General features: G+C 43.6%; 2 protein-coding genes across 8 annotated transcripts in view; one reads left to right on the top strand and one right to left on the bottom strand.

Moving 5' to 3' along the window:
- Positions 1-493: 493 nt before the first annotated feature.
- Positions 494-21,821, bottom strand: LOC119442532 (geranylgeranyl transferase type-1 subunit beta). Its single transcript, XM_037707445.2, has 9 exons — positions 21,589-21,821; positions 21,226-21,347; positions 17,402-17,466; positions 15,359-15,507; positions 11,800-11,932; positions 10,473-10,518; positions 8,609-8,793; positions 7,535-7,643; positions 494-5,675 (listed from the first exon to the last, which is right to left on the bottom strand). The coding sequence occupies exons 1-9, from the start codon at positions 21,675-21,677 to the stop codon at positions 5,494-5,496; spliced, it is 1,080 nt and encodes a 359-aa protein (XP_037563373.1). The 5' UTR covers positions 21,678-21,821; the 3' UTR covers positions 494-5,493.
- Positions 21,822-21,998: 177 nt separating this feature from the next.
- Positions 21,999-26,727, top strand: part of LOC119442530 (HIRA-interacting protein 3) — a 36,778-nt gene continuing 32,049 nt past the window's right edge. For all 7 annotated transcript variants that reach the window (XM_049662220.1, XM_049662219.1, XM_049662222.1 and 4 more), the window contains exons 1-3: positions 21,999-22,076; positions 23,009-23,162; positions 23,533-24,286. In XM_049662220.1, coding sequence (XP_049518177.1) covers positions 22,006-22,076; positions 23,009-23,162; positions 23,533-24,286 — 979 coding nt within the window. In that variant the 5' untranslated portion in view covers positions 21,999-22,005. The remainder of the gene's footprint in view (positions 22,077-23,008; positions 23,163-23,532; positions 24,287-26,727) is intronic.

Here is a 26,727-nt window from a genome sequence, read left to right on the forward strand (position 1 = left end):
GTTGCTATTGCTGAATCAGTCGGTGCTTGAGATGTGCTCATATATACTAGTAGGAACCCGTGTTTCACCATGTTCATTGCCATAATTGCAGCAGCATGTCCTTAGTTCTGATTTGCCTTGGGATTCCTGCTAAGTGGACATGCCTTTAAGCTTAACTGGCTTCAATTCTGCAACTAACATGTACCCTAAAATAATTAAAGAGTGGGTGGAACTTTGTTAACTGGCTATTAAGAAAAAAACAAAGCACCCAGTGTGTGCATGTGCATACATGCACATATGTGAGTGCGTGTGCGCATATGCATGTAACAATATCATAGTAGGAGCCAGTGATCTGTCACACAACCTTGTGCACTTTTATTCACATTTGTGCAAACAATTGAACTGTTTCTGGTGCAGATCACCAAACATGTGGACTACAATCACAGAAGCGTGAAGCTGCTTAAAGACAAGCCTTGATCTTCTGAAGTGCAATACCATCATCATTCATTTACCATACCGTGATCAGCTCTAGTGTGCATAAGATTCAAGTGGCACCTTGTACAACAAAAGTGCAACAGTGTGCACCACAACATTAACAGTGAATTCTACCGGACAATCTGAAGCAGGTTTCTATGCTCTGTGACAGAGGATTTGTTTTTCACTGGCCAGTACGGGGCAGCTTTGCATTTTCCACAAGTCGTTTCTGATCAACTAGCTCCACCATGTATCGCTTTCTTTTGCTTTGCCATCAGTGCATGGATTCAGCCACTCAAAAGGACCTGGTTGACCTTTAGTACGAGCCGGACTGCCGTATGACAAGGCAGAATATAATGCGTGCACTTTTTGTGCAACCCATTTTTAGTCTTTGTTGAAATGGAGGTCGAAGGAACAAAGGATCAGTGTAAACTTTCTTGTGAAATTGGGCAAGCATGGTGCAGGTATTCGTCAAATGTTGCAAAAGGCCTATGGAACTGGATTTGAATGGACTGAACTTGAATGAACTGACTAAACTGAACTGGACTGGACTAGAACTGCATTCAAATTCAGCGTTTTCGGGAAGGCCGTGAAGACACTAAGATGGTGCAAGATCAGGACTCACTCCCCTCCAACTTGTGCAAAGATGAAAACGTCTTATGTGTGCGTTCTCTTGTGCTCAGTGACTACCGAATGACTGTTAGAATGATATCAGAAGCACTTAGTTTGGGAATGTCGTTCGTACATGGAATTTTGACTGGAAATTTGAAATGAAAAAGGTTTGTGCAAAGATGGTGCTGAAGCTGGCAACTCCTGAGCAAAAGTTGTGACGAAAAGAATGTTGTATTGAATAGAAAACTTCAGACAACAGCTATAAATTCTTGCAAAGGGTCGTCACCAGTGACGAAACTTGGATTTACGAATATGACATCGAGCCTAAGACACAGAGCAAGGAGGAGAAAAAGAAAGATGAGCCAAGGCCAAAGAAGCGAGGAATGTTAAAGCAAATATCAGTCATGTTGATAGTGTTTCTTTTGACTGCCATGGAATTGTGCACCATAAATTTGCACCTGACGGTCAAACTGTGAATGCAGCTTTCTACATGACTGTCCTGAAGCATATGAGAGATTGTGTACTCTACATGTGGCCAAATTTGTCAAAAAGGTGTGCTGGATTCTGCACCACAATAATGTCCCTGCACACTCTGCACTGATAGTGCACGAATTTGTGGCATGCATTCTATCACTGTGATGGAACACCCTCTCTACTTGTTAGGTTTAGCACCCTAACACTTTGTTTTCTTGTTTCGCAAATGCAAACTGGTGCTCTGAGGGTGGCATTTCGGGAATGTGCAAACAATGGAAAACACTGATTAAGTACATTTCAAATGCTTCAAGATGATGTTGCAAATCCAGGATCCAGCATGAACGTAACACGCACAACGATGTGCCTTCATTTAGTGTTCAAGTCCAGCAAAAGCAGTTCTTAGCTGGGCAGACTAATGGAAATGGTCGCTTAGTCCGTGAGCATAGAAATGCTGCTTGTGCATCTAACCTTGGAATAATGGAAAACGAGGTCTTTTAGGTTTGTAATATATACCAGTCGGTAACAAAGATGAGCTGAAAACGTGTCACTGGGTTTTCTTCGTATGTCTGAGGAGGTTGTGGCCTTCAGCATGTTTCCCTTTGTGTCACGCATGATAGCACTGCATAGGCCGGAATCCTTTCTTTCCTAAAATTATTTCTAGTCACATTTCGGCAACACATTCTCAACGTTTTCTATGCTGTAGGTCACGAAGAGTGCATGCTAGAAATATGGATAAGCATTTCTTGTCATTCAGAATACCGCTTCGTGTTTTGTCAAATCCTGGGTGGCTGGCAATGGTAGCTCCAAGCTGAATAGCAAAAAGTAGCAGTGTCCTTTTGTCGGTGCAAGTTGCATTTAATAAACTTGCAGAACTATGTGAGGATTCCTGCACTATGGCTAACAAAAGTGTGTTTAACAAGGCTTAACAGTTATTCATTACACTAAACACAGGAGTGGTTTAATGTTACACAAAGCAATAAAATGCAAGCGTCAGTCGTGCAGTGCTTAATTATTCATTAGTACAGGGGGTGCTATGAAAGGGAACACCTCATTGACATTTGAACAATAATTCCTTCAGAAGCACAAGTTGGGACGCCACTTCCGGATACATGCTAAGTAGATCATGTGTTCAAGAAAGTGTCATCATTTCACGACAAATAGCAAGGATGTTTCACAGCCTGAACACAAATCAATTGTTCCCTTTCACAATAGTACATTGTGTACATATCGACAAAGGCTGCTTGAGCAATTCACAAACTATTTTGTGAATTATTGGATTATTTACAATTATATTTAAAAATGGGTCCTGAACCACCCTTTGAGCTAGGTGAAAAAACACATCCCGCAGATAACATATGCTGCTGTGAACATCTCAGCCTAATTATGCACTTCTGCGCGGCGCATGGAGCTCACAAGCAGAGTGCGAAGTCACCTTTTTCTCGAACACTCTCTTTTCAATGGAAGCCTTCTCCTAATCCTTTTCAGGGCTGCCATATTTTGCCCCATAGCAGATTCCCATACATGGCTGCTATTAGCCAATAGCCGACATCAATCAAGAAGCGCGAGCCGACTATCATATGCTCATGCTTGGCCGTACCCGCCCACACATGAATGGAACTTTGGCCACGCTGCTTATCGCGGTGCTGTAGCTGTCGGTTCTCGCTAATTTGATTAGTCTAGGGCACTCGACTAGCTTCCAACTACGCGAAACTTAAGCCCAGATCACACGGAGGCTATGTCTGCTGTGCCTCGCAATGAATAGCAGTTAGCATTAACAAGGAACATGCACCAGTGCATGGCCACTCCTGACAGCGACCGATCCTGGCTAGATGTGCTTCATATTGAATGCTACAAAGTGTGCAATATGGATTTGCCTACTATCCATGCAGGACAAAGCCTGGTCCACACTACATAGCACGGCCAGGCTGGCGCACCCGAGCTCGCACTCCAGCCTTGCTATGCACTCACAGTTGCATGTAGCCACACCTAGCTGCGTCTGCCGAGTAGCATAAATACTGCGGCGGCTAGCTTGCCGCTACAAGCCCGCTTGCCGTAATGCCGCAGGCGCTCTATCGCTACCGTCGACCCTCCACTTCTTCAGAACGGAGGACATTGAGGGTGAATGAGAAAGGTAAATACCGCACTCAAACTATCTACGCTCGTACTAGATCTTTTTCAAAAATTATTTCGGTAATATATTCCCGGGAGGTACCATACTCGTCCAAAGGCATTTTTGAAGCTTCAAAGAAATGTGGTTCAAGGGCCCCTTGAAATAGTCAATCGACTGACGTCACATCAGAGAAGTAACAAGCGACATGCCTTTTCAAAATTTCGCATGTGCTTGTCTGATGTTAGCTTGTGTGCTCAGTGACATCTCTTTATATCACAGTGGCATATTTCTGGCCACAACAATCATAACCCTTGTTTGCTTGCAGCATGTTAAAAAAACAAGGATAAAAACTGAAATTCTAAATTGCTAGAAACAGAGAGACTTACTTCATAAATGCCACCTTCAGCACTGTTGCCATTTCAATGTGGCAGTGTTGATGATCTCCAGATAAAGACAGCCAAATCTTTGTTTTTAGATGTTATGCATGTAAACCACGGCAACCAATTGAGTAAAGACTGGGAATTATCTGGGTTTAAAATGTTTTAATCCATATCCATACCTAATATCAAATGATTTTTGCCACACATGGGAAAGGTTGATAAGTGTCAACTCGCATACCATACAAAAATAATCATAATTCGTATGTACCTTAATTCAATGCAGCTTCCAGTCTACACTGGCTTCGTCATCATAAAATATAAATATTTTATAACAAGAACACCACTCCATTTGCACAAGAGCTACTGTACAAAGACGGTTGAATAAAAAAAATAGGAGTAAGCAGTCATTAACTCCTTGCCAGGCAGAAATGAAATGAAAATCTCACAGACAGAAAAAGTGTCTTTGGATTAAATAAAGCATAGTGGCTCGAAGCCAAAACGCAAGGGTATTGAGTTGTGCATTTTGGACAAAAACTAGCAATATTTATACTTTAAAACATTTAAAGCAGTTGTGACTGTAATCACAATAGCAGTGAATGAGATACAAAAGTGAAATGACCAGAGAAATAAGTATTCGCATGAACTATGCATATCTTGGCAGTACACATTTCCATGAACCAGCTTTAAACAGCATGGAACAAAGCCTACACTCCTAATCATTGAACTACATCAGCAACAGCATAAGATCACACCTGTTCAGTTTTCAACACTGCGAAATAGAAAGCATGAATGTAAGCTCACAGGAATTGTGTGCATTCCTAAATAGATTGTACAAAAGCTCAGAGTTTCTGCTTAAAATAACACAGAAAATTATCTTCCAGCACAGTTATGCAGGCATGAGTTAATTCTGCAGGAAGAATAACTGCAGGTGTGGTGCACAACATCAGCAGAAGTGTTTACAAACACATTACACACTACGAAGGCTTGACGAATCCACAAGCCTAGAGCACATACGCTCACAATCTGTAGTGCACAAAGTATATGGCACGCCATGCCTGCTTATGCGCTGCTCAAACTGAGAGAGTCATCGCAAATATCTAATGGTTGGTTGCCTTCACAGAAGGACACCATCTGCGGTACAATACCCGCGTACCAGCAGGTCAATATACCACATGTACAAACTGGAGTTGAAAGATATCTTTAGAATCGCGAGCATGGTTGTGATAGAAAGAATATAACGAAACCGAAATAACAACAATCTGGTGCAGTCCGCTCGCTGTCCATTGCTGGCGTTATCAACAGGTGCCATCAGCACCGCAGCTAAGGAAAAAGAAAGTAAAGGACAGTGCCGCAAGTTCACTAAATATGATATGTCAGCCCAAAAAGGTGCAACAACTACATATGCCCTGGCCCACAAAGTAACAACAACCGCGAAGGCACTAGGCACTCTGGCAGTGCGCACTATCATCTGTCTCCAGCTCCACTCGCGTCATTTGCTTTGAGCTTGAGCAACTCCCAAGAGAGGTGGACGCTCTTCAGATGCTCCGCTGCTCGCTGGCTGATGTTGAGTCCTGGCTCAAGCGGTGCCACCTTCTCCGCACCCATGAGGGACAAACTCGCAACGCCCATGTAGGCATGCATGGGATCTGCACAAGACAGCGTTTTGTCACACTATGTACCTAAAGTCGAGTGACTTACTTGGGGAAGTCATCATCATCATCACAGCACAAATAAGGTGGGAAAAAAATAACAAAAGAGACAGGACAGTTTAAGCGCTACACTGGTAGTGCCCATGCTTGTCTATTCCTTTCTTTGTGTCCGTCTGACTTGTGCTATGATAACTTTGTCAAGTATCAGTCAACTTGCCCAGCAACAACTTCTTTTCAGGTCACTTGCTCTCAGCCTTTTTTTCGTTTGTCCAGGGCACGGAATGAGCATCCCAGCCGAGTACCTTACAATACTTCACAAAATCGCTTGTAATATACATTGGACTTCCTTTAATCGGAACCTCAAGGGACCAGGGATATCGGCTTCATTTATCAGGAGTTCCATTGACTGAGGGACAAAGCTTGAAGGTTGTACAAGTACAAAACCAACCAACCATGAGGATGGTGTTCCGTTTAAGCGGTGGTCCCGTTGAAACGATTTCCATTTATCTAGATTCCACTGTACTTTTCGCTGTGTTTTCAGCAGAACAAGTTTACTTCAAGTATGTTCACAGACCAAATTCTTTTAGAGGAATATATATATATTTTTTTATGTCTTACATAATCAAATTTTTTTATGTAAAGGAAAAATAAAGATAGCGTATTGAAATATATTGAAAATATATTGTATGCCGATAAGTATTTCTTTCCCTTTCGCTGCCTCAGAACTGCCTCTTTCTTACACTCAAGTTATTAAAGTAAACAACATACTAGCCTAATGAGATTCACGGACCCAATTGGAGAAATTTAACCATTCATGGAGCAAAGCTATTAAGCACACCAACCATTACTGACCGTAAGAAAAACTGAAATCTGAAGTGTTTTTTATTGCAAGTAAACATGAGTTACACAAGTTTTATTTATTGTATATAGTACATATAGGTGTATCAGCGAACACTTTCAAATATGTTTAGAAATTGCCTGTGGCAGATCCCACAATTCTGTTCCATGAGCTGGTCTACTCAAAGAGGCGGACTTAACTTGCAAAAAAAATTTGAAATACATAATCGACTAATTAACAAAAATCCCTAATTAAGTTTCTAACTAATTACCTTATGGCCCATATTGCAATTTACAAATTCTTGCCGGGGAGTTCACAAGGCGTATCCACTTGGAATGAATTCTCAGAATGACGCCATTCAGAATATTAATTCCTGAGCTTTGTGGAGAAATGCATGCATTGGTGTTCCAGTTACTTTTGTGCTTCAATGCATAAAACGACGTTAAGAAAGTGAGTCAAACGACAGTGCATATTTACCACAAGTTTGGCGGGGCATATCTTATAAACGGTGTCATCCACAGAATTCTTTTCAAGTGGATATGCCTTGCAGTCCCACCCCCTAGAATTTGTAAATTGCAATATATGCCATAAGGTAAGCAGTTAAAAACTTTATTAGTGAATTTTCGTTAATTAGTTGATTATGCATTTCAATTTTTTGTGCAAGTAATGTCCGCCTCTTCGAGCTCATGGACTCATGGACTTAGAGCTCATGGACTAGAATTGGGCCATCTTGGAAAGTGTTCGTTGAAACACCCTCTCTCTGTGTGTGAGTGTGTTCTTTCTTTTTATTATTTATTTATTATCATTTTTTTTCCATATTCATCACTGAAGTTACTTACTCCACATTTGGCCCTACTCGACAAATTAATCTGTTCCAAAAGTTATGCAGTCAACGCAAAACAGCACAACTCAATTTTCCCCCTTTATTATCTTTTGAACAGCCTACTGACCTGCAAATAACAGTTACAATAATAAAACTAAATGTGGCACTACAATAGTGCTAGCCACGGTCACGTACCAGGGTCACCGTCGGGCCACTTGCTGAAGCCACCTGTGATTCCATCCTGAGTCGAATAGAGAAATTCTAGGTTCTCCTTGTGGTTAACAAACTGGAAGGCACCTAGAAGCTGTGCACAGGGCAGCAAGGGAAGAAATGGAAAAGAGCACAGTTGCAGTACTATAGATATAGAAATTTGTGTATATGTCGGTGGGTGTGAGTGGGCTTAGCAGGTGTGAGATCAGTGAGGGGGCTGCAGGTTGACTTTCACATCTATGTTGCTTTAACATTGTATTGCCTGTGCTACTTTCCCGCAAGACACCAGATACTACACTGCAAAGCTACTTTTATCATATTTCTTGCCTGTATTTTGATTATTGATTCGCAATATAACTTTGGGTGATTTATTTGCATGTGGCATCTCATGTCCATTCTCTTCGCATAGCACACCCACAAAGGCGACACTAAAGTTCCTACAAATGTGCACCCAAAGCCAGGTGCGCTTTTGCATACTGCCTCAGTGAAATGCAGCCACAATCGAACCCACTGCCTTGTGCTCGACAGCAAAACGCCAGAGCCACCAAGCCAAGTTCCCAACTTGCTGGTCCGAATGTTATTCACAGCAGCTTGATGCCACTAGATGGGTGCACAGTGGTAATGAGGCACACAGGACTGACCACTGTGGTACACAGATGATGCAAAGATGTTGGAACCTATGCTGTAGTGGCAGTGTGAAACACATAGCAAGACTTTATATTTTGCAACTATGTACTCAACACCAGGCTTGTCGGGACATTCATGTGTCTCCAGGTCAGAGGTAGTGACATAATGTTGGGCACCTCGCTTCCAGAAAGCAAAGCCAAAAGAGCAATTTGTAGCAAAGTTTAGATGCTACATGGCCTATCAAGCCAGCCGCACAGACAGAGCCCAGTGCAACACTGGGTGCTGATCCTGTCCGCAATCCTGTTGGTGCGTCGAAACTCCTTCCCCTCATCCCTCGCCGCACTGAAAGGCTTTGTGGGGTGCCTTGTCGGAACATCTTTGTAACACATAGCCACTTATTAAAGCCCGTTAATATAGAGATAGCACACACACCTTGAGGGCTGCGCCTACCCAAAAAGAGTAACAAGTGTCGATGGGTTTGTTCGGACGACCCTGGAATCCCGTCAACTGCCGGTTCAGACACCATCGCTGCAGGTTGCGTAACTGTCGTTCACTCAGCGCTGAGTGCAGCTGCCCCATGAGGATGAGTGAGGCCACCGCGCAGTATGTCGAGCCCCCTGCATCAGCACAGAGCAACCCATGCATACACACACACATACATTGCCTCTGCTATTACAGGGACATGCATATGTCACTTAAAATCTTCGAAAAAAAAAAGAATTTGTGCTTACCACTGCACTGTTCTTGCTCAAGCTTCGCAGAAAAGTCACATTTTGGAGTCTACGTCATTCAATGTAACAAGTGGCACAGTTACTTGCCTGGCTTTTAAGAAAAAAAAATTCAAAGTTGCCTTGGTTTATGCTGATGGAAGCTGTGGCCAAGATGGCGTTAGCATAAACTTGTGTCACCGCCTTTTGGCAGCTGCAGAAAGCAGCCTTTCAGTTAAGGTTGCCACGGGTTCCAGAGGAGGTGGCAGCATGCACCAACCCTCCATGAACGGCTGCTTTCTGCAGCTGCCAAAAGGCTGGTGACACAAGTTTATGCTAGCACCGTCTCAACTGCAGCTTCTATCCTCATAAGCAAAGGCCAACTTTAAATTTTTTTTCTTAAACACCAGGCAAGTACCTGTGTCAAGTACGACGTAGACTCTAAAATGTGACCTTTCTGCGAAATTTGAGCAAGAACAGTGCAGCGGTAAGCGAAGATTTTAAGTTAAATGTACATGTCCCTGTACAACACCAGTACTGCAGTCATTGTCATGCAGTAATATGAAACAGCATAATGCTTTCACACTAGCTAACCACAATACATTATATTTATCATCAGTGAGCAGTACTTCTACTTGCACTGCGCATTAAAAACAGCATGCAAATTTAGCTGCACAGTACACAATATGCAGAGTCAACCAAAGATAAAACATGACCAAACCCGCAGGCAAACAGTTGCACTCCAAACACAACTTAGAGACTGCAAGTGAACAAACTGATTAGCATGGTTTAGGTCGTGTCACAAAAGCTGATATGATATCGCCACAAGAGTCAGCTGTTTGTATTTGCCACACGCTGCTGCACTTTTTGTAGCAATAGCAATTATATGGACACTCCAGGCGAATTTCCACCGTCAGCGTCACCAGGATGTTCCATATGAAGTCCCAAGTGCAATAACATCGCGACCGCATGCCGTATGCTGAAGGTGCAAGGGCGAGCCAAGAAGGATGGTGGCTTGATCTGGCGGCATCTGTCAGAGCAGGGAGATGTGCGCGTGCTAGGAGGAGGGGAGGGAAAGGTTAGTGCGCATCTCCTCTTCTACTCCGGCTGGGCGCGGCAGTACACGCACCCTATCTTGGAGGTAAATCGTGATAAGTTCGAAGGCTAGGTAGCCCAAGATAGGTGATGGCTTCACGTGCGCCTGTGTTCTCAGGTGCCTAGTTTGCAGAAAAGTGAAAGGCAGCCCGAAGGGGAATTCACTCGTCACTGCTGCCATTCTTCATCACGCCAGCGTTCTGACAGTGAGAGTCCACGGTCATCGAGTGAGATGTATTCGTGTTTACCTGTGCGTGCATGACTAATTTAGTTAGTAAGCAAATGTTTATAGCAGTTTATGCAGCTGATAAAACTACTAGGTTTACTTCATATAGGTGTCTAATAATTGGCTATTACAACCCATGTTTCACCTTTTGGGTGAAACTGTGGCTTTATTTCTTGGTCACAGTGTCAGCAAATATAGAGTTCATAGCAACAGCTGGAACCAAATATTTAAATAATGATAAAAGGAGGGGCACGCTTAAACCACTCACCATGCGATTCTGTTCCTGGATACGGCGATATCCCTCCATCGTAGCCCTACCAAAAGCAAACACGTTAAGACCATTGCAGACAGACAGAGCGCATCATTTTTATGGAACTTAAATGAATGAAACAATGGTCAAAGGATGTGAGCCAACAGAAACACATTCACTGAAACTGAAGTTCTGAAACTGAAGTTCCGCATTAAAGTAACAAAAAGGCAATAAATAGCATCATAAAGCAAAATGTGAGTGAAAAGCACAAAACCTAACTAGCGACATCTGACTTACCATTTAGTGCAGAAAAAAAAGGAAATGACTGGCATTTACCTGAGCACAACAGGAGCATACAACATACATGAAAACAAAAATAATGCTTTAAGAAAATGTATTACATTGACATGCCAAGAAAGGTAGGTTAAGATGGAGAAGTTGTGTTCCTCAAATTAATGTCAACAACATGTGCAATGCACAAAGATGGAAGTGAAAGTCTTGGCACGACCGGTATGTGCTCTGTGACACTTGCCATCAACATGCTATGCTCCTAAGAAACCACGCAAGCCTGTGTTTTATACATATGCCACTAATGACTACCACCACAACATGAGGCTCAATGCACTCCATGCATAAATGGTGAAATGTTTCCTTAACCCTTCGACGGTTGAATCTTTCAGCAACATACATCCCCCACCAGCACAGTTTTCTGCAACAGCAGCTCGGAATTTGAAACTGGGTTTAATGTGTCTACCTTTCTCTGTCCAACCGTCCTTTTTGTTACATTGTCATCGTTGTGTCAATGTCACCTCATCTTCAGCTTCACGTTCTCCACATATCGAGGAAAAAAGAAGTATACATTGCCCACAATTGACGCCACTGTGAATAAAACTCTTACCCCTGAGGCAGTGTACAATGGAAAGCTGGACACAATAACCAATTAGCTACCGTGCAACACCCACACTTGGTAATTTGTGTGGGCCTCTGAGTGCCATGCAGACCCTGAGAGTGGTGGCGTGTGTGCGTGTATTTTAGAGGCCACATTAGGCAATACTGTAGCGGACAAAGAGGATGTTCTGTGCAAGGCGCAGTGAAAACCAAAGGACATAACTATACATACTGAAAGAGTACAAGAAGAAATAATTTAAGTCAACAAAAAATGTCTGGTTATACCAACGAACTTCAAAGGGTAAATGTGATGCAGAGCAGTTTTATCCATGTGAAACACTAAATAAACACTTAACTGAAAACATGAATTATGCTTGGTTATCTGCATTTAAAAACTGTACTTAATGGTATCACAATAGGGAAAAAACAAGGAAAGTTAGCCGTAGGATCCACTCACATAACAGCTTCGAATGAAGCTCACAGCCTTGTCTTTGTCAAATCCAGACCAGTCGTGCAGCAAACAGCATATTGCCGCAGCACAGTAGACAAATCGCATGTCGTCCTCAGTTCTGTGGATGAGAGCTGTAAAGCTGTAAGAGAAAATGTATTAAAAAAAAGAAAAAAAAAAGAAAATTGTCAGGAATCATAATCAATGATAGTCAATATAAGCAAATAGCCAAGCTCTTCTAGAAAGTTACGTGCTTTATTAAAGGATTGATGCACTCGAAGGCACACATTTGTTACAGCAAGCACATTTATTGTTTCATTGCTTAATTCTGTAGAGAACAGAGCTGTTAACCAGCACATCTGTGGTTCTGCTAGAGCCCTCCCCTGCAGCTGCCACAGGGGGAAGGGGCTGCGGGAGAAGAGGAAAGCTGTCCTTTCCGAGTGCTCCACCACAGCATCTAAGCCTTCAGATGCTGCAAAGCTTCCGTGCAACAGCACATGTTAGCAGGTCCGGTTATTCGATTACACGCACAACTCTGTTACGCTTAATAGACGATGTTACGAAGGCATGTCTGCAACGGAGCAGAGTTCTACCTTCACATTATCGCCCATATACTATTCTCACAGCTTCCGCAATACACCTGACTGTTTAACGAAATTTGACAAAATATTCCTTTTACCGTTGCAAATGCCATGTCTAGAACATTTAAGTTTGTGAGAACTACATTCCCGATGAAAGTTTTTAATTATATATTTACCATTGGCAGTCGACAACAAATGTGCATGGCAACTGAGTATGTATAGGTGGTGAAAGGCCGAGCAATCACCACCAACCACAGACCACAAAAACAGGTGAAAGAGCCAAAGAAAGCTACTCGCTTTTGAATTTGGGCAGAAACCATCGGAAGAGAAAGACTGTCAGTCAAGTGTAGCTTCCCAGTAAACCTGCTGAGATAAGCATTTGAGGACACTTATTGGTTAGCTCGATTGGTTAATGCTATGAGGCATGTAGTGCTATGATGGTGCACTGCCTTAAGGATCGGTCCCATGTGACAAACAACATTAAAACCCTTCCAGGGGTACACACCGTACAATGGCATCAGGATTGGATCACCAAGTCACTGCCTTTGATTACACTTTCTCTGGGGTCAGCTCAGTTTAGTTGGCATGACAGCCGTCCACGCAAAGTGGCAGGAATAGCCAAAGAAAGCTTCACTTTAATAAAAAGCCAAGGGCTGTCAGGAAGCCTGTATGGTCACAGAAAATCAATATAACAATAGGTAATGTTCCAGCTGCAAGCAATTCTAAATTACTCGGGCATCTATAACGACACTTACTAGTAGGGGCATTAAAAAAAGCGAAATTTCTAAATGAAACTGAATAAGAATATTCAGCGAACGCAACCTTCAAATATTGAACGTAATACCAAATAATTTTTCATTTCTAAACAAAGTGAAACATGATGTTTTAGTGGGGAAATGTTTGGTAAAATAGGCTTATTACATCATTTGATACATGTACAGTATAGACCACTTATGATGTAACCGCTTCTAGTGCAGGACCGGATATAATACGGTCTTTTCAGACTCCCGTTAATTTTCCCACAGCACTCTATGTATACACGTATCGCTTATGGCGCAGTTGTGAGAGACAAAATACCGGTTACAGTGCGGCTGCCTGGAAGTTGGGCAGTCAACCGAGACTGCGAACACTCCCTTCAAACTACAGAGATACTCCGACGTAACGCGTGCGTCGAGCTCCTCAATGTCACGGTTGCGAACAACCAGCGTCTATACTCTAACGACCCGACCGGCATGTTTGGCGCCTTCAGGTGCGTTCCCATTTCTCGCCCGGCGTGCCGGCCACGCATCCCAGCATTCCTCGCACGAGCAGGCAGAATGACGTGATGGAGGGAGCGCGCGAAAGCGCATCCGCCGCCGCGGCTCTCTGTGCATTAACAAGCATGGTGTAACGCGCGCACAAGCAAACATGAACACATCTCACTCGATGTCCGCGAAACTTGCTGTCAAAACGCTATAGTGTGGAAGCGCGACTGCAGCAGTGAGCGAATTGACCTTTGTGCTGCGTCTCGCATCAACGTGAACTAAGCCGCGAAAACACAGCGCACGGCGAACTGTGCCCCCGTCACAGATAGATGACTTTCAAGATACAGTGGCCCCGCCGAACGCGTGCAGCCGCCCGGCCCGCCCGGAGTAGAACGCACCCCTCCTGTCCCTACCCTCCCCCCAGAGCCATCAGAAATGCGCCTAACCTGTGTATGTAATTGCTATTGAAATAAAATCATTGTTTTGGTTATAGTGTGGTACCGCTTATAGTGCGCATATTCGTGACTCCGGTGACTTACGTTATAAGCGGTCTACATTGTATATAATGATGTGCACATGTGGATGTCCGGTCAACTGATTAGTTTGTAAATGACAAACAACTGTTTTCAGTCATCTTGTGCGCCATCACATGAAGTGTAATGGCAGTGGCACAACTGAACTTATCAACCATGAAACCACACACAGTTGTGTTTCTCAGCCTTGCCTATTTTCACTTATGCGGCTACAGGCATCTGCAGGTATTATGCAGAAACATTGTCTTAAGATAGGTGCAGACAAAAGTCTAAGCACAGTTTTCCTACATTGCAAACCAACAGCATGACATATTCTATGCATTCTATCTGCGAAGGCAGAATAGTAGTATTTGCCTTCAGACACACACATTTTACGGCGATAACATAACATACCATCATCTGCCACGTGTCACTGCCCAGCACCAAAAAAACGTTCTTGGTAAGACATCACTCATAAGAAATCACTAAGTAGTCATCAGTATGCATTGAAATCACGAGAAGGGCTTGTTCGGCTAGTTGGCACATGGTTATACTAGGAGAATGCCAGCAAACTTGAAAAAGGGAAAAAAGCCGACAGACAGGCATAGACAAGGCGACAGGACGGTGGCTCGCTTCGAAACTGGAGTGCCAAGCAGTGCCCAAAGATTCATGGCTGCACTTAAATATGTGTTGGTTTGACTATGTGGTAGATTGTCATTTGATTATGCAGCAGAGGCTGCTTACAGCGCGGCCGCCATATCTTGAAAGCAATCTGCAATGTGGAAAAAGTGCATGACCGCGCGGGCCTCATCTTCAAAGCAATCTACAATGTGGCCAAAGTTCAACTAGCGCCAGTAGCTTCGCATGCGCTGTGCTTTTGACGTTTTTACTGGGACGTTACTATATCACACAAGCGCCGCCTCTTCTTGCCTTTATCACATTATCTGCAGCAGGGAGATGAGTGGCGACTTGAGATATTAGGCCTGTAAAACCTTACCCGTGCCTTAATAGGTGAAATGCTACACATGCTAATGGGGGTTTTATAAAATTCATCGCACACCACGGCGCCAGGACCACGTCATCGTGGAACAAAACATTTGGGTGCATATCCCTTCAACAAAATTCAAGCTGTTCAGCTTATGCCGCACACAATGGCAGTACACTCACGGTGTGAAACAAGCAAGCCGAGGGTGGAGGGGGAGGTAAACATGGTAACCTATCTCAAACCTACCTTCCAGACTCTTGCTGGAGTGCTTTGAGACCTTGCATGATGGCAAACTTGTCCACTCTGCTCAAGTCATCACCGAGGATAACGAGGGTGGCCAAGGCAGTGTAGGTCATGGCAATGTGGCCACAGTTAAAATTGCTGGCATTATCATCCTGTAATGAAGACAGGAGTGAGTTGGCAATTGGCCTTTCCAGCGAAAATACCTTTTTTTGCCACATGAAACTGCCAACGTACAGTATGGCACATGGGCACATGAATGTATCATAAATAGGGCACATCAGTTCTGTGGAAGCCTGCAAGCTGGAGGAACCTTAATGAAAGGGAAAAATTGTAATCCACCTAACCGTAGCACAAAGCTACAAAGGAGACCCATACAGGTCTCCCAGAAAAAGATTTCTTTCTGAGAGTCCCGTGCGAGTTTTCTTTGTAGCTTCGTAATACAATTGGGTGGATGACAATATTCTTTTACACAAACTTATCATGCACTTCATATGAAAAATAAATGTTCAATGTGATGTGTTAGGTGGACCTACATTGGTAAAAAAATTTTACTGAGACCTTCATGTCAAAACTGAGTTGTAATCAGTCCTGAAATAATATAACAGTCTTTAACACTGGACCATACTGTACAACCAGAAAATCATTCTTCATTGTTTCCTTTGGCTTTATCACAGATATTAAAATCTTCAGCATCTAGGTCAAACTGCCTCAAGCAACAAAGAAGCACACATTACAATGAAAAAAAAGTACATTTTAAAATGCAGGTGCATAAATAGAAACTAGCATAAAAACAGGATTGTGTTCCTCAAAAGATTGCCTGCTACAACGTAACAATTTTAAAGGGACAATAAAGGAAAATATTACGTCCAGCTAGATTGATAGAATATTTGTCTAGAAGTCTATCATTTTCTGTGCTACTATGGTCTCGATGTATCTGTTCTGCCTTTAAAAAACTATGCGAAATATTTGTATGATTTGCCGTGACAAGTTCGTGTTCTGTTTTGTTTCATCTCTACCTGTGTTTGAAAAAGCTGTATGAAATCTTTCCACAATCATTTGTTTACATAATCTGATGGTGGTTTTTGTATCTTTAAGTATGCATTGTATTTAAACAGCGTTATGTAAAATACATGCTTTCGGTCAACCACTATGAAGCTGCCCTGTGTATTAAATGGCCAGATTCCCCTCATGCTGCAACGTGCAGCTCTTTCGCCTAGTCATTGTCGCATCTTTGTTGTAGAATAAATTCAATTCAATTCAATATGTCACTTTGATGGGGGTGAAAATTTCTCCCGAAGTTTCTGCTGCTGCTTCTCGATTTAAACTGCCTGCACCAAAACGAATGAGTTGACGTAATCTCTACGTGACCTCCCTCTCTGTGAACCAGCCAGTGCTGATGTCGCACGAGAGGTACCATAGTTCTGACCAGGTGGCGCTACTCTGATTATCCATTTTCGTCATTTTCTTGCTTACTAAAGTTCTGCTCTCGCTACAAATGACAAATATGTTTTTACAGAAGCCTAATCTTTCAATCTATCTCCACTTCCAATATTTTCCTTTAGTGCGCCTTTAATGCCTTTCATCAAAATGCTGGAATTAAACCATAAACAGCAAGAATCAGAAATATTGATGGAGTATAATTTGGCCTGATGCAATATGTCAGGCAATTAAACAACATGCTTGTATAATGGCTAGTGAAAGTCAACCACTTCTTTCCAGATACAGGAAACAGAACCTTACAATTATGTAAATAGGCAACACCTTCTGTGCCATCTAAGCCTCTGCTTTTTGCATTTATCTCTGAGTATTTTTGTTTACCAACTACACAAACATCAAAGCAGTTTAGTCTGCCCAACCAGTCAGTAGCAAAGTATCCTTATCAGCTGAGATGTTGGTGAGAACACTTATAAATTATTACTGATGCACCCGCTGGTGCCAAGGCCATGTTTTACAAATGCTGCCAATTTTGTTAGTCTTCTCGTGCATTTCAAAAGTGCTGCTGAAAACAAAAAAACAGCTACACAGTGAAAAGGTCATTCAGCTCACCAAGTCGTTCCCTTTAAAGCCAGTAGCATGAGATCCCTTGAAACCGCAGCGGTCAAGATTAGTCCCTGCATTAACCAAATTTGACAACAGCAATAATATAATAATACAAAATCAAGTCATCAAACAACCAAAGCCAAATATGCACACCTTTACTTCTATAAACCAGCAAACCAGCATTATTATTTTTGAGTGCTCCAAGTGGACATTCATTTGTTTATTGGGGGGTCATGGAGTTTGTTCTTCATGCCTCTTATGTGAGCACTGTTCTCAAGTCTCTCAACATGGATAAGTAGTTAGCCCGTGTCAGTGCCCTGTTTCTTCACATAGTTGGTGAGTGCATCAACAGCACAACTTTAATGAATACCAACAGGTAGCAAAGAATTTCACAGTACAGTATGCAGAATTATCGCGATACTTGTCAACAAAGAGTATGTACCTGTAGGAATTAACGTGACAGCAGCGAATGAGCTGTGCCGTCGTTCCTACTCAGAAAATGCCGAGCCTGCGCAAAGCACGCGCTGCACTTCTTTATTTTTTACTTCCTTGACAGTCGGCGCCAAGGCACCGGCTGAAAGCGCCGCCCAATGCGCCCCGCGTTGCAGCGTCGGTGGGCGCTACAGGGCCCCCTGCCCATACCGAACGGCGATGAAGGAAGTGAGAGAAGCGAAGTTGGATCCTTGTACTCCAGCCTGTGTCTTGAGGTGCGCCTGTTGTTGGTGCATGCACAGACGTCCTTGAGGCAAGCGGCTCCGGCAGCGTGGGATTCGCTGTTCGCCTTGCAGGGCTGTCCAATCAGGTTTCCGGCGGTGGTCTGTAGCTTGTTCCAGGTCTTGCCATTCAGGAAGCAGACAAACTCGAGAGCGCAGTCACAGATCAGACGGTCCATGCAGACAGCGTTCGGCTGGGCGAAGACGCACTGCTCAGACTAGTCGCAGGGCTAGCCGGCGGCGGCGCGGCAGGTCAGGTGCTTGGATTTGAGGCTCATGAGCTGAGATGGTTTGCAGAGGCAGCAGCCCTTGCTGCACGAGGCCCCGCGAGGCTCGCACTGGGCGTTGTTCGTGCAGGTGTCCTCGATGATGGAACCCAACGCGATGGTTGCCTTGGTGACCTGCGCGTCGACTAGGGCCGTGCATTCAAAGACGAACTTGCCGTTGTCAGAGGGAAGCCTCTCTAGCTGGTTGATGGCGATCTTGGAGACCTTAACGGGGATGTTGTTCCTCACGGTGCTTAGGGTGTAGCGATCGATGAAGTTCTCCAGGGGATGGCCGTTGACGGTCCAGGTGATGCTGGCGTTGTCCTTGTAGCCGATCGTGCTGAGCAGCTCCATGGGACCAGAGTCGGCCTCGGGCTCCTCGGCCGCGATGTTAAGCCCGTGTGTACTCGACCTTAAGACCAGCCAGGGCTTCAACTACATCACTCGTGCGCGCACCCTACACGTCATGCAACGGTGCGGTTCGTGATACGCCACTGGCAATACTCATGCTGGTACCGGCAATGCACCATTCGCCTAAAAGGCCTCCCAGTTCCTCCATCCTCAAGATGCATGTGCCAATTATATTGCCGGCTGGACGCGCCCCTCCTAACAGCGTCCGTTCAGCGAGTGCCTCAGTCCGTTGTGGAGCTCCCAGTGCCGCCCGCCCGAGCTCTGCGTGGCAACTCGATGCCCTTCACGTTAACAGCTTGGACTGTCCACGGACACTTTTGAAATGCAGTTTCACTGGTTCCCCAATTCGACGTTCCGCCTGGGCGGGGGGCCCTGTAGCGCCAACCGACGCCGCAATTCTGTGGGCTATGGTTGGCGCTCACAGCCGGCGCCTTGGTGACGGCTGCAAAGAGAAGAAAATAAAGAAGCACAGCGAGTGCTCGAGGCACAAGCTCGGCACGCGCAGTGTCGTTCTAGAAGCTAGCCACACTAGTCGTCGCAGCCGCGGCTTGGCTCTCCGCCTTCGCCCTTCTGAGTAGGAACGACGGCACGGCTCGTTGGGCCGCCGTCACGTCCCCATACAGTACCAGTACTCCTGCTTCTCAGTCAAACATAAGACTAGAACTGATTGACTGATGATGTTTCACATCCTAGAGCTGCACAGTAGGCCACAGGGAATGCCGCACTAGAAGGCTTTAGACTGACTTAGACCACATGTGTTCTTTAATGTGCTCCAACAGCTAAGTACACACAGCTTCAAACAGAATGCAACTGCTGGAGCTGGGAATCAAGCCTGTGACCTAGCGCGCAGCGCCATGTGGTCAAGCCACAGTCATTGCAGCAGGCAGGAAGCTTGAACTTAATGTGCGAGTGAATGATGTGGTTTGCGTCAGCATTCGGCAGTCCAAACGTCACCCAAGAGTGGTAGTGTAGGCAAGTTGGTATTCCATGATATTTTCTTGAATTAGCACAACTTGAGTGAAGGAAACAATACAAACAAAAAGTGCCCCCTCCCTCCCTGTCTTCTGTTTCTTCTTGTTTGTCTTCAGTTTCAGTTTTATTACCTTATAGGCCTACATTTCAGGGGGTGTTACATAATGGGTGGGGTTACATTTCGAATAAGAAAAACAAACAGCAAAGATTATTATTTCCTTTGTTCTTGTTTCTTCCTGTTTGTTGTGTTTCCTTTGCTCATTCTGAGTTGCGCTAATTCAAGAAAACTTTTTGTCACCCCATCAGTGCCCTACAGTGACACTCCAGTCCAGAAAGGTGACATTAGAAAAACACCATAGTACAAAAATTTCTCGAGACACTGTACAAGCAGTTGTTGATGACAGCAACGATGCTTCCCCAGCATCACTGCAAACCACTTCTGCAGATATTCGCAAGGTGGAGGTAGTTTCATGAGAGGGAAAAATTGGGACAATAATTTTTCCCGTTTCATAAAGCTTGCTCCATATCGAGGATTTCCACGGAAATTATTTGCTATATTCACTGTCCTCGCGCTTTAAGTTGTCAACTGATTCGCCCACACCCCCCCTGTCATTTGTTGCTTCCTGGTTTGCTCGGATGGTAGATCGACTGCCCCGGAAAGGTGTTGGTCACAGGCTCAATCCCTGGTACTAGAAGGGATTTTCCTTTCAACTGTGAAGCTTTCCTTCCGAGAAACCTGTTTAAGTTTGCTATGTAGCTTCCTGATGCTCTCAGGTGGATGACAATATTTGCCTTTCCCCAGCAATGTATTGAATTTGAAGATTTGAGCAATACCATGTAGACGTCTTTTGTAGCAGTGCCCTAATCTGCACAGCAAAAGCAACCAAACAGTGCATAAGAAATCCAGTTAAACGAAAGTGGACGTGCGAGTATATTAATTCAGGTACCTAAAGCGAAACGGACCTTATTTCTGGCGTACCCTGTCAATGTAAGGTGTTGCACTTATTCATTTTCCTGCATTGATAGCTGCCTGGACCATGCACAATTGAAAGATAAGATCAAAGCCATAAAAATTAGTATTAGAAAAGCACCAATAACCGAAGAACACACTATAACAACGCTACTAGAACCATACGCCTAACTGTTTTAAAAACTTCTGCTAAACTAAGCTTCCATGCCCAATTAAGTTTTCATAGTTTTATGCATTTCTCTTACAAAGTAGTTCAAGCCTCCCCACGGAAGAACTTTTTCTTTCTTGCTAAATTCACTCTAGCAATACTTTCACTATGCAACATGATTTACAAGCTTGGAAGCAGTGGTGTACGACTATAGACATACATTGCGAGCAGGATCAATGAAACGTTCATTGTGCCACGCCAAATATTGCAACATTAGTTTATCGAGTAATCGTCCACTGCAACACGCGACCATGAAAGGACAATATTATACAAACGACGCAGAAACTTACGGTCCTTATTAGGCAAGACCTGAAGCGAGTATATCCACTCGACGATGTGTTTTTTGTTTTCTATTGTATCGAGAGCGTTGAGCAGATCCAGTCCAGAAACTGCGAAATATGCTACAGTCATTCTGAAACAAGGCAAACAAATGACAAACGATTAAATTGGTCTGCCGTCATTATGCACAAAGTAATAATGATTCACTGCAGGCGGTTGTCAAGACATTTCGTCGCCTGACGTGACCGCAATAAACGTGATCGGCTGTTTTCAAGCAACAGGTGAAACTATTAAAACTCACGATGAGTTCACCGACGTAACATCCAACAAGATATCACTTTGCAAGGCTGTTTGATCACTTTCACAGCACGTACCTCATTTCGTCCAAAGATGACATAGCGCAGGGGAGAACAGTGAGACATCTCTGGAAAAACTTAATGTGCTGAGCCCTCAGAAAAACCATCGTTATAACTGTGAATCACTAAACAGCGTGCCTAAAATCCTGAACGAGTACACCAGCTAACAAATATCTGCATAACAACCGCTGCTAGCAGACCACCCGTTCACGCAAGTTCGTGTGGTTTGTAACTGTTGTGAGACGGTGCTGCCATCTCGATTGTATTGCGAGTTAAATTACAATCGTGTTTCATGCTTTCCACAAATATTTCAACATATCAGATATTTAATTCTGCAAATTTAATTTTATATTCACGCATTTTTAAGCGTTATTAAGCGGTTGTTAAAGGTTAATCAATCTGCAGATGACGAATTATGGCTGGCGCGAACTAGCAATGGCGGCCGTCAGTGCCAGTAGTATGTTAGAGTTTGTTCGCCGTATTTTCCGCGAACGTCAAGATCATGGGTACGAACAACATCTGTAATATCGATTTGGATATGGCCCGATGTGTCCTGCAAACAATATTTTCAGTTTAAACCGCCTGGCGCCTAGATTTCGTTTATGAACCTCGTGATAATGTTGCTCCTTGCTGCTCTGTTGTGCTCATCGGGGGGCAACTTTTGACGCTAAACAAATTTGCGCCGCTATGGCTCTTAATTTCGACAACATTCTGCTGACATATAAACACATCTTTTTTTATTTCTTCCAACCATTTCCTGCTTTGAGAAATGCAACAGGCCTTGTTTTAACCAAAGCCACTATGTCGTCGTCAAACCATTCGTGCTCTACTTTCAAGGGAAACTAGCTTTCCGTACTACGTAGGCGAGCAAGATCGGTCTTGACGAATGTTGCTCTCTTAGCCGTTTATTTCTGTCCTGTGCTCCGATATGCTCTCAACATTAGTTGTACTTCACTGTAAGTAGCAAATCTTTTTGTATAACGTGAAAGCTAGCCACGTATGCTTGGAAGTCTGCGCAATGAAGCGGCAGGAAAATAACAAAACGGTGTGCATTGTGTTGATGCTCATGAAGCGAGCCGACTTCGTGTATGCCACGAGGAAGATACTTCTAAACAATTGCGACTTGAATGCGCCAGTTCCGTTTGTGCGTATAACCCGTAACGACACTTTCGGTACCCGTTAAGTTCGTATTAAAGTTGCGTCTTCAGACTTGAGAAGATTGTGCGTATTGTGCGCTGACGATTTGTGTTGTGCATTGTTCAGCTTATTTGATCGAGTAGAACTTAAGGTAAAGTACTTTGCGTTCAAATCGTTGCAGTAAATATTGTCCTGTATGGAGAACGCAACTTTCGCTTCTGTCTGCAGCGAAATGTCACTGAACGTACTCACTTCCGTCTTGAATGTGCTAAGCCCTGTTCGTGTCTTTTCATTTACGCAGCATGCTCACCATCAGGCAGCTGCGGACGCTATACACCGACGAGCTCAAAGTGAAACACCTATCATCAGAAAACAGAGAAGTCTTTGCATCAATAGTCACAACTGTGTTTAAGGAGTTTGTAGACTTGGCGGACTCCAGAGACAAGTCATTGCAGGTGAGTAACGATGTTTGGCACTGTTATCCCTGCTAAATCTGCATGCACTATTTTTCAGAAAACTTTGCCGTGTGAAAGCACTAAATAGTACTACAATTCCTACAGTAGATGAGCCACTAGCCGAGCCTACTTTTTTTTTTTTATTATTTGCCTCTATGGCTCGGCTCTAACCTGTTCAGTTTGATAAATTCAACACTGATTTGTCATGATTCCAGCTTGAAATGGTCTGTAACCCACTTTTTAGTGCGTTGTTAAGCATATGATGAAGCATAAAAATGTATTTCACCATAAGATTCAGTAGAGCCTTTTCATGGATAACTTTAATAACTTTGACTCACTTTATTTTGCTGCATGTTCTGCCTTTGTTCAGGACGTCAAGTCGAGTAGCGACGACACCCCAGCAGATCTAGGGGCCACCAGTCCATTGCGCACAACACTGCCCCAAAATGGGAACTGCTACCCGGATGACGAGTCACCTGTGAAATGCCCCAATGCCAAGAATGTTCAACGAGTAGTCGACTCAAGCAGTGACTCTGATGATGATGATGTGATTCGGGCCGTGAAGGAAACGTTAGGTGTGCGGACACGTCGACGAACTCAGTCAAAACCCGCTCCCGTGCCTAGTGTTGCTCCCATCAGTGCTCTCAACAGCATATCCATCGTAGGTGCCAACGCATCAATAGCTATCTCACCCGATTCATTGCACATTTCTCCAAAGGTTCCTTCTCCAAGTGTTTCTCCAGGTGTTTCGTCGAGCTTGTCTTCCAACCCTGCATCGAGTGAAATATCTGAGAGCCCTCGTAAGGATGCACCTTGTGATGAATCCATTAACGCTTCCTCCAATGCTGCGGCCAGTGCAGTGTGTTGTGCCATTCCGACTGTGGTGTTCCCTGTGGCTTCAGCTGACAAGGCTGAAGCGCCGTGTGGCGGGGACGCATCAGACTCCTCGGACTCTGAAGGAAAGCTGATGATTGCCGAGTCCCCTATGTCTGCCGAGTCTCCGCGGAGACCTTCATCGGATGGCGAAGGTAGCGCCAGGGTTGGAGAACACGGAGTAGAACCCAGAAGGCCTCCCCTGTCTGAAAGTAAGAATGTGAAAAATGCCGCCAGCAGTCCAAGTGAAGGTTTGTAAAATTTTTCTTTTTTCTATTGCTAAATAGTTGAGCATTGCTGGCTTTCACAACCTCACCATGGCTACATTTCTTCCAAGATAGCCATCAAGAAGTGACCCTTGGCAGCGAAGAAATAGTTGCTCACGGGAGAGCCCTAAGTAGAGTGTATTGGGTAACTTTCTGCATGCCGGCAGCCTATTCATAGTATATTGTGCGAAAATGTTATTATTGTGTTTAAGAGAAGGCCTGCGCTAAGCTTGTTGCTCCTACACTGAAAAAGTGGCAGTTTGATGTTGATTCACTGTTACTTTATTCCTTTCAGTCACAATGCCTCCGTGTGGAGACTCAACTTACTTTTGAATCTTCCAACTTGTGACTACAAGTTTGAAATCTTTAACTTAGCGCATATAGCGCTGCATGTACAGTCGAGCACCTCTACAATGAAAGGGCTTGTATAACGAAGAAATAATTCTGTCCCAGTTCTATTGTGGGCTGTGCGGTGCACGACCTTTATAACGAAGTGACCTGTATGACGAATGATTTCGGAGGCCCCAAGCACTTCGTAATAAGGGTGTTCGACTGTACACATAATCCTCTGCTAACATAAAAAGACGCCATAAGACACTTTAGTATGGAAATAATGAAAAACAATTGTATTTTAAGAGATGCACTACCAGGTTTGACTAGAAGTTTGATATGTTGCTCTGTATCACTGCTGTTAACTTGGGTTATTTTTTGCGTCAGAGGGCCCTCAACGCAACAGTAACCAGTGCATATACTTAACAAATACTACAGTTATTTTTATGATATATAATGCATCATCTATAAGAGGTCAATATGCATAATCAAAAAAATTTTGTAATTATGATGACTGGCCTGGTGTAACATAAATATTCGTGCTACAGGTTCAAAATATTTTCGGAGAAGATTGTGTTCTTGTTTCATAAATATATGTAAAATCGAACTCAGTCTTAATTCATTACTTAAAAGACTTTTCCCATGGTTATGTCTTTGACACAGCTTGCACACATTTATGCAAGAAAGAGCTAGAAAAAAAAAAAGTGGTTTGAACAAGAGGGAAATGCTTGCCTGGCACGTGAGGACACTGGCTACACCAAATGCTCAAACTAGAAAAGGCCGTTGGATATCTTTGAATTGAAAATATAGCATGCCAGCCACACGTAGAAACTCCTTAATCAACCAGCCGCAGCAGATGAATGTTGTATTGGCGACTATGTCCTTTCATCTTAGTGTCGCCCCTATCTCTGCGCACTTGGAGCAACGTTTCGGTTCTATTTGGGGCATTCATTGTCTTGACTGCTTGCAGATACAGTGGAAGCAAATCACCACTTTGCACGATGGTTTCGCACATGTTAGGAGATAAGTTCAAAACACACGGGGTGCAACTCAGGTTTGCAAGACCATTTGTGCCGAGGTTGCACATTAGGATTGATGGTGCATCATAATAAATTACATTGGCGTAGTGCATATAAGACGGGACGAAAGGGCCTATAGACGGGACTTGATTAAAGTTAGTTCTGTGTGTGTGTTTCTGTGCCTCTTCGTCTCGTCTTATATGTGCTACGCCAGTGGCATTTAATACCATTTGGGCATTGCCTTTTTCCAAAGTTTAAGTGCAGACTGCCATGCAACATATTTTTAGGCTTATAAAGGCATGGTTTTATACAAATTGTGGACATTACCTAATTTGACTGAATAACTTATGGATGTTCTATCAAGGTCATATTAAAGAAACCCAATAGGAACAGCATCTATGCAAATAAGACTCATTGTGGAGTGGTGTCTGTAGCATAAACAATGTTTCCTGTTAAAGTGATTGCTTTTAGAGTATAACGAGGAAGGAACATGTTGGTAGGCAACAGAATTAAGATGTAGATTAAGACATGGTAGATTAGATATGTAGACACACTACGGCGTGCTAGTGATTAGTAAAATTGCAGAAATTGCCTTTTTCTTCCAAAGCGTAAGCAGCATGTTTCCTTTTGCATTGATTTCATAAGGCTGCGAATTACGCACTTTGCAGAATATTCACAAAGGCAACCATTCAGGCAGTGTGTTCATCTGACATGTGGCTTTTGTGTCAGTGGCTTGTGAAAGGATCGAACAATTAAAAAGCCTTGCAGATAATGAGAGGTACACTCTTAATAGTTTATTTAAGTAATTTGCCCCTAGCTGAATAGCCAAGAGCTCTACGTTTGCGAATGTCGAGTACATTTTGTAATTAGAAATAATGGCCACTAATATTCCTGATGAAAAAGAGCTTAGTAACATACTGGTGTTGGTCTTGTTTGTGTTTGCCTATTTGACTAAATGAGCCTGATATGATGCATTGCTTGCTGCATATGGAATTTATATTGTCAAACAATTCATCATGTACTGTTCTTAAGTTTTTTAGGTAAGTTGGCGTTTCTATCTTTTTTCTTTTCTGTAAT

This window comes from Dermacentor silvarum, chromosome 2 (assembly GCF_013339745.2).
Source record: "Dermacentor silvarum isolate Dsil-2018 chromosome 2, BIME_Dsil_1.4, whole genome shotgun sequence".
Taxonomy (NCBI): Eukaryota; Metazoa; Arthropoda; class Arachnida; order Ixodida; family Ixodidae; genus Dermacentor; species Dermacentor silvarum.